This window comes from Mastomys coucha, chromosome X (assembly GCF_008632895.1).
Source record: "Mastomys coucha isolate ucsf_1 chromosome X, UCSF_Mcou_1, whole genome shotgun sequence".
Lineage (NCBI taxonomy): Eukaryota > Metazoa > Chordata > Mammalia > Rodentia > Muridae > Mastomys > Mastomys coucha.
The window spans coordinates 53,690,830-53,699,879 of record NC_045030.1 but is presented as its reverse complement, the minus strand read 5'-3'; the positions used below and the strand labels follow the sequence as shown (position 1 = coordinate 53,699,879).

General features: G+C 38.3%; 1 protein-coding gene across 1 annotated transcript; it reads left to right on the top strand.

Annotated features, from left to right (window-relative positions):
- The first annotated feature begins 5,979 nt into the window (after positions 1–5,979).
- Positions 5,980–6,909, top strand: LOC116092469 (olfactory receptor 1052-like). The gene has a single exon (XM_031373726.1). The coding sequence runs from the start codon at positions 5,980–5,982 to the stop codon at positions 6,907–6,909; it is 930 nt and encodes a 309-aa protein (XP_031229586.1).
- Positions 6,910–9,050: the final 2,141 nt, after the last annotated feature.

The following is a 9,050-nucleotide window of genomic DNA, read 5'->3' as shown; positions in this document are numbered from 1 at the left end:
GACATCCTATTCCTTCCAGTGATTGCCTCAGTTTAAACATTTTTCATCATGTGTTTTAACACATAACCCTCCTTCTAAGCACGCTGCTCTGACGTGATGATCCCTCATCTTTTCAGCAACCACAGAACGAAAGATACAGTGTTGTTCTGCTTTTGTTTTTGTTTTCTAATTTCACAGGAGAGATCTGTTTGTTTAACTTTTGACCTGTCTGAAACTTAATGAAGTGTACAATGCAATTTTTATGCTCTTATTCATGTCTCATTTTACTACTAGTAGTGTTTTAGAATATTTATTGAAGTGTTTCAGTTACAAGTGTTTATGTTGTGTGTGCGTATTTGTGGGCTCTAACCTGCTCCCCCTGAGGGTGTTGGTTATTTTTCTTTTTGGTAAGAATTCGAATTTTGTTCTTTGTCTTCTAAAGTATGCTATTTTTTGATCAGTCTTTGCTTTTGAGCCTGATGCTAAAGAGCCTTCATATGAACGTCTTCTCAATAAAGTTCAAACTCTAAGACACCTTAACTTCCATCATTTAAAATAATCTCAGGATAGTTTTGTTTTCTTTTTGTAGAAAAATGGCATCAGTTTATAGTTTGCATATGTGTGTGTGCGCACATGTGTGTGTGTATGTGTGTGTGTGTGTTCTGAACTTGCAAATTCACATCACATCAAATCTGTATGGTTGTTTGAATAAGATTACTAGTCAGATATATTGTGCCTCTCTATTTATTCAAGTCTTTATGTCTAACATTATAATTTAATGATTCATGAGTGTATATTTGTTCTGCCATTATTACATTTTTTAAATGCTAAGCTCATTATAATACCTCATATATAGGGTTTTCTGCCGTAGGTCACTAGAAGAATATATATATACAGCAAGGGTGACTGATCTATAATATCTTTTTTTCTCTTCAGTATTTATCATAACTTTTTTGGTAAAAGTCTCTATTAAGATATAATTCATATAACATTAAATCCATATATCTAAATTATTCAATAGTTTTAATATATTCCCAATTGCACAGCTATCACTCTGACCATTTGTAGGACATTTTCATCATCCAAAATAGAAATTCCACACACTCCATTTTATCAACTTTAAGACCCTAGCAAGAACTAGTATACTTTCTGAAGCTCATACTACAAATGAATTTTAAAGATATGTAATTCATGTATATTGAGCATCTAAATATCTGCTAATATTTATATTTATTTATACTTTATGCTTATTTATATTTATGCTACTATTTGTTTATACTTTGTTTATATTTATTCAAAAATTATAGCTATATGCACTGTATCAACATCAGTCCAGCCCTTCCCTATCCCCTCCAACTCCTATCACTCTTTCCAATTCCCTCCCAAATTCATGACCAATTCTTCTTTAGTTCTTGTTGTTATACAGACACAACACACACACACACACACACACACACACACACACACACACCTTAAAGAAGCAATAACAAAACCTCTGATGACCCTAATGAGTTATTTAATATGGCTTATATGCACATGTCAATAACCTACCTGTGAGCCTGTTTCTGGAAGAAAACTGACTATACTTCACTCTGCAGAGTTTGAACCCCTGCGTTTCTTCGCCTAGGCATGGGACCTTTTGGAATTTCCTCTGTCTGCACTGGCATACCAACTTATATTGTCACTATGCATGTCTTGTTCAGGTAACTTCATCATTGAGATTTTATGGGTACAATTTCCAATGCCATGTACAGAGGATACTACCTACCAGCAGGTATCATGGTATTCTGGCTCTTACAAGCTTGGTTACTTCCTCTTCCATGATTTTCCCTGAGCCTTAGGTGTAAGGGTTATATTGAAGATGTATTTGTTAGGTCTAGGCACCCACAACACTTCTATACTGTTTGACCAGTTGTGGTTCTCCATTATAGTCTCCATCAAGATAGCCATTAAAGTTCAATATTCTTATTTCCAACTTTAGATTAGTAAATGGGATTCAGAGAGGTGGATCAATTAGTTCAGTGATGTTGTTAGGATGTGACTAGATCTTTGGGAAAGCATTTTGTGTTTTAAGGTCAGGAGGATATTTTAAAAACACCCCTTTCCTGTTCTTGTCTCAGTGGTCTTCAGTGACTTGCAAGAAGTGCAAATACCAATAGAACATTTCTGGCACCGAGGGAGGAAAGGGCATTGAAGGGCAGAAAGGTTTGTAGAGCACAGATGCACATCACCATCAAAATTTGCTCTTGCTACTTCCCTTGATCAGATATTGAGAATGGCTGTTGACCTTTGAACAGTATGACTCACAGAACCATGGGAAATTAGAGAGCAAAGCTGCAAAGAGCTTCAGAGACCACCAAGTTTAGCTGTTCTGCTTTACTGATGCAAGAACTAGGACCCTCAACAAGCAAGTAATTTGCTTCCAATCATATAACTGAAATACAAGGATAGAGAATTCCTTTCCAGACCATTGCTAGAGGGATGAATACACCAAAGGAGAAGATCTCTATAGAATAATTTCCACAAACAAGTTAAGAATAAATCAAAATGGTGTTACATAAAGAGGCACCGCATTGGGCCAGAATATCTGGGTTTCAACACCAGCAGTACTGCTCATTCACTGAGCCCTTAACTACATTATTTGTCCTTTCTGGATATTTCTTACTTTAAGTAAAAATTAGCACATTGGAAGAGTGACTTTTAGACTTTTAGAAGCCTGACACTGAATAAACACTCAAAACATTTTAGTGAAGTATTCTTTAAATTCCAAATGCTTTGTTATTCTTAGTAGAGTCACTGTGAACTGCCTAACTGGAGAACTGGAAAAGGTAATGAACTTTTTGAAGAATACGTACTGTAAATGTAAATGCCTGTATGAAGAAGCACAGGAATGCATTTAAAAAAAACCGTAAAAGGTCAGTTCTTCAACAAATAGGAACGCCTGAGGATTTTCAACAAGTAAATAGCCAAGACACATCATCCAGGGTGATAATAAACCTGCTTGCTTGTCATCGTGACAGTAGTTAATGCAGCAGCATGTGGGGATGAAAGTATGAAATCATTCTTGTACAAAAGCCTTACTTTTTATGTTTATTTCCTTTGGGAAGAGAAAGCAATTCAATCTTATTTTAAATACAAAAAAAAAAAAGAGAGAGATTTCGCTGTGTTTTTAAGACTAGCAGTCACTTAATTATTCAACTATACTTACTGAGTACTTACGAGGCATGCAGATGCCAAGGAAAAGAGTTACCCTAAAATGGGAAAAAATTTAAATGACACAAGAGTGTGAAAATGACATTGAAAGGAACCTGACTTTCTTAAACTCCCAGGTATTTGAGCAGCCTAGAGCTGTTGGTTTAAGCCTTCCCAGGTGGAAACTCACAGTGGAGTGGCATGGCAGCAGATGATGTGTGTGGGGGTGAGTGGGAGGGCAGAGAGTGCAGCTCTGTAAGCAGGAGCTGGAATAGGCAGCAAAAAATGAGCATATTGACGTGTTCCTCCTCCCTCTCCCACCTTCCAAGATAGAATAATAGTAGGGATCTGTTCCATGTGTATTGTATCACGCTGCAGAGTTTACAGAGCGCTTCTACATTCATTATCTTCTTTGATCTTCATGCCAACCCTAAAAGAGGAATAAGAGTTGTTGTTTTTTCCAGTTTCAGTGAAGACAAAACATGGGACTCAAAGTTGGTATGGGTTTGTTTGTTGTTTTTCGTCATCCACTGACAATATGAATTAGTTCCAGGATTTTAACCCTTGCCTTTTTTTTTTCTCAATGTAAGCAGCTTTCTTTCCATTTCCCTTTCTCCATCCTTTTCTCCTGCTGTCTCCCCATTTGAGGAATGTTCCATGTGGCCCTGCAGTAGCAAAAGAGAACCCAAACGGTTTTGGAGGGCAAAAGCAAACCACAAGCAAATAAAACCAGTGACAGATTAACAACAAGTACAACTGACATACGTACTGACAAAGTTGAGTGTGTGTGTGTGTGTGTGTGTGTGTGTGTGTGTGTGTGTGTGTGTGTGCGAGTGAGTGAATGTTGGGAGGACACTATGATAAAGGAGTGGAGCTTGTAGAGTCTGGAGATTTATATTTTAGCTAGCTACCAGAGGCTCTCCTCTGACTATCTGCAATGATGTTAATAACACACATACTGTCACCGTCTATATGCCTCTAGTTTACAAAGAAATGTTATTGAATTTTCATAATAGTTCCACGGCACAGATTCTACTGTCCTTCTTTTACAGAGTAAACTAAAAGTGACATAGGCCAAGTGCCTGGTCACAGAGCTGTTGTTCTGAGAGGATTCAGATAGGTGTATATGGCTGCAGGAACAGAAATGCTAACTGTTATCCCAAGTGATGAACCCATGCCTTCTGATGGATTGCAACTAAAAGATCATTCTCTTTTTAATTTCTGGTTCAAATCTAGAGCCACAGAAGCTTTACTGCTAAGCTCTAAGTCCTAGTCCTGGGGCTTTCTTTTTAGTCAAGGTTGCAGTCACTCTTCCCCAATCCTCTTATGCTGCTCCTAGGCAAATTGAGGAGCCCGTTCGAAACTCCACTGCACAATGGCTGTCCAATAATCCAGATGGAATGGGAGTTAGTTTAGATTCTATATGTGGAGATGGGGCTGAATAGATGCACACATTCTGTTGTCTGGTCTTTACCTAGGACAAGGGCCTGGTAAGAAATAATGTTCCAGATTCTGAAGGTGTGGGGAGAGGTAGTCTGTGATTGAGTTAGTTGACCCATTTGTCATTTTGTAGCCTCATGCATCATTTCTATCCCATAGGCACAGGAGGGAGAATGAGATGAAATTCAACTACACTATTTCATTTTGTCATTGTTTTTGTTGTTGTTGTAGGCACATGTAGTAAATCCCCACGTATCCCTGTGACAAACAATGTCAGGTCTCATTGGCCTCCTAGGCCTTTGTTGTTTTGTTCCCTCCTAAATTTCTCTTAGCTCCTGAGTTTTGTTAGCCTCTGTCTTGCTTTTCTGTATCTATCTCTTTTTTTATTAGATATTTTCTTTATTTACATTTCAAATGTTATCTCCTTTCCTGGTTTCCCCTCCAAAAAAAAAAAAAAAGACCTATTCCCTCCCCCCTCCCCCTGCTCACCAATCCACCCTCTCTTGCTTCCCGGCCCTGGCATTACTATACACTGGGGCATAGAGCCTTCACAGGGCCAAGAGTCTCTCCTATTAATGGCCAACAGGGCCATCCTCTGCTATACACATGCTGCTGGAGCCATGAGTCCCACCATGTGTACTCTTTGGTTGGTAGTTTAGTCCCTGGGAGCCTCGGGGGTAATGGTTAGCTCATATTTTTGTTTCTCCTATGGGACTTCAAACCCCTTCAGATCCTTGGGTCCTTTCTCTAGCTCCTTCATTGGGGACCCTGTACTCAGTCCAAAAGATAGCTGTGAGCCTCTACATCTGTATTAGTCTGGCACTGACAAAACCTCTCAGGAGACAGCTATATCAGGCTCCTGTCATCCACCACTTGTTGGCATCCACAATAATGTCTGGGTTTGGTGATTGTATATGGGAAGGATTCTCAAGTGGTGCAGTCTCTGGATTGTCCTTCCTTCAGTCTCTGCTCCACACTTTGTCTCTGCAACTCCTTCCATGGATATTTTGTTCTCCCTTCTAAGAAGGATTGAAGTATCCACACTTTGGTCTTCCTTCTTTTTGAGTTTCTTGTGGTTTGTGGATTGTATCTTGAGTATTCTGAGCTTCTGGGCTAATATCCACTTATCAGTGAGTGCATACCATGTGTGTTCTGTATCTCTTTAGCCTTCCATATTACACATTTTATCTGGAAATAGAACTCCTGTATGGATAGGGGTTTGACATGTGACTACAGATAAGGGGAAGTGTTGGATAGTCCCCTGATTCATGTGTTTGGAGGAGTACTTTATTTACATCAGCTGTTTTTCTTTTATTTTCTCACAGCATGCCTAAAGAGTTTTTAACAAGTCAGGAGTGATTCTCAGTGATGTCAATGGAAAATTCATCTGCAGAGACTAAATTCATCCTTCTTGGTATGACAGATAACTATCAGCTTGCGGTCCTACTTTTTGGACTCTTTTTTATTATTTATTTCATCACTGTGCTGGGGAACCTAGGGATTGTGCTCCTAATTCAAGTCACCCACTGCCTCCACACACCTATGTATTTTTTTCTCTCAAATCTGTCCTTCCTTGATGTCTGTTTTTCTTCCATCACAACCCCAAAGACTTTAGTCAACTTGTTATCTCAGCTACAGGAAGTTTCTTTCCTTGGATGTATGGCTCAAATGGGCTTGTTCATAATCTTCGCTTCTACTGAATGTAACATTTTGGCTTCTATGGCCTATGACCGTTACACTGCCATCTGTCAGCCATTACTTTATCATATTACCATGTCAAAAGTTCGTTGTCTCCTCTTGATAGCAGGATGTTACCTTGGTGGGTTACTTAACATGGTTACTGTAACAACTTCCATCACACAACTGTCATTTTGCCAGCCACACATCATCTCACACTTCTTCTGTGATATCCCCCCAGTGCTGGCATTGGCTTGTTCTGATCCCTGGGTAACCCAAACTTTGGTAATTGGCTGTGGGGGATTCACACTTGTCACCTCTATTGTGGTAATTCTTGTCTCCTACATGTCTATATTCATGACTATTATGAGCATTCCATCAGTTTCTGGCAAACAGAAAGCCTTCTCCACCTGTGCTTCCCACTTGACTGCAGTTGCTCTGTACTATGGAACAACTATATATACTTACATGCAGCCCTCTCGGCGTGGATCTCAAGCAGGAAATCAGACGATCTCGGTGTTTTATACCATGGTGATCCCTATGTTGAACCCTCTCATCTACAGTTTGAGAAATCAGGAAGTGAAAGCTGCCCTACAGAAAATACTGAGGCACAGACAATAATCTATTTTATGTCTCAAGAGATTATAGATTTTACGGAGACTTACATTTTGTTCAGTGTTTTCTTGTGCTACATATGAAAGCTTGTTAACAATTTAATTTCTCTGGTTAAATGTTTAGAACTGTTTGTGTAGTTAAGTCAAAATATGGTAGGAGAAGATTATATGTGCAATATAATCTATATTTTCTGAGACAGTTGTTCGATGAGAAATATTTAAGAAGAAAAAAAATCTAAGTTTAGGACTATAAATATGTCATCTTGACATATTTATATGTGAGCTTCTGTAATACTAGTTAGAAGTTAAAATAATTCTCAGATAACAGGTAGGTTAGAAAACATTTAATCCCACCGTGTTTTACAGAATTAAGCATAAGTGGCAACTGGACTGTAAATAACACTGTTCGTTCATTCATTTACTTATACTGAGGATTTATGTGGTGCACCATAAGTTGAATTAGATTCAGTCTACATCTGTGCTAAGGATTCAGAAGGCTTCTCAAATGTTCATTACTGAGAGTTGTATGTGTAAATTTTAAAAACTACAAAATAGAGGGGACTCACTAATTAGAATTTCAAGATCCTTAATGAAAGACAATTGGTCATTGCTTATTGAGGCACCCGGTTCTGAATTGTGCTGGTGATTGTTGCATGCAAATTTTGATTGAACTAGATCAAGTTCATTGTTATTATTGAATATTCTTGCAACAATAACAAAAAAACACAAATGGAACGATAACCCCAATTAACTCATTAGTCCACAGTTACACATCAGAACTTACAATTATGTGACAAAAACATGGTGATTGTTATAGTTTCTAAACACCATGAACAACGGGACTGGTGGCACAGCTCAGTGACAGAGAACTTGCTTGGATCATGTGATGTCCTGTTTCATTTTCACACTATTGCACTATAAGAAAACAATCTAAAGAATGTAAAACCTTATTTTTATTTTATAAATGAGAATATAATTTAGGAAGTTGAACAAACTCTAACAATTATCTGTGGAGAAATAATCTCATTGGTGTGGTGCAGCCAATGTAAGCTTATTCCTGACTAGCTTATAAGTAAATGAGGCACAGACTATGGTTATTTTATTTGGCTTTGACAATTACTGGGGGTAACCCCTAATCTACTTTTCTAACTGCTGTCATGGCCACCTCCCCAGCGGTGTACCCCAGATACTTGCTATTTCTCCTGCTCATTCACTCATGGTCTATCACCCGTTTGGTGGCTTCCTCTCTTTCTTTCTTCTTCCTCCTCTCTCCCTAGTCTCTTCCTCCACAAGGTCAGTCCAAACTCACTTACCTCTAATCCCTTCAGTAATTGGCTGTAGCCAATTACTATTTAACCAACAGTTTTAAATGAAGGAACAATTTTGCACAACAAAAGCTTGTAAATGTGAGAAGTCACTTGACCATTGTTTATCAAATCTAGCATTACCTTACATAGCAATAGACCAGCTCAAGATTCAAGTAAAACCAGAAAAGAGTATTTATGTGGAACCAGAGATCATGGCACATACCTGAAATTAAGCACTTGGGAGGCAGAGGCACCAGTATGCTGAGTTCAATTCCTGCCTGGCCTGTATGATGAGAACACAACTCAAAATCAAAGACAAAAATAAACATATCAAATTCCTATCTTTATATTATAAACAAACAGGAAAATCTCTAATCACATGCCTAGCATAGGTCCTGGTTACTTAAGATAGGCTAAAAGAAATAAACAGAGCTAAAATTCATTTACAACTAACCTTATGTAGTCCACTTTCTCTACTATATATTGTCATATTCTGTTGTGCAGTGAAGGCAAAGTTAAAGTTTTGTTTCCTAGAACACCACAATACAACAAAGTCTTTGGGGTTTGTGGATGCTTATCATTGCCCCATAGTAGAGAATCTGAACCTCTTTTCCTTCAATCACCCTTAACCTTTCTCTCTCCACCACTACTGCATCAATCTGGTGACCTCTCTGGATTTCTGTTCTTCTCTAGCCTCTGATACAAGTATTATATAAATTGCATCCTGTAATAAAAGACCATCTTTATGTACTGTTCTCCAAATTGGAAGCCAGAGGTAACAGGGACCACAAAAAGAACAGAGAATGGTACATTTCAGTATTTTCAGCACTGAGACATCTTC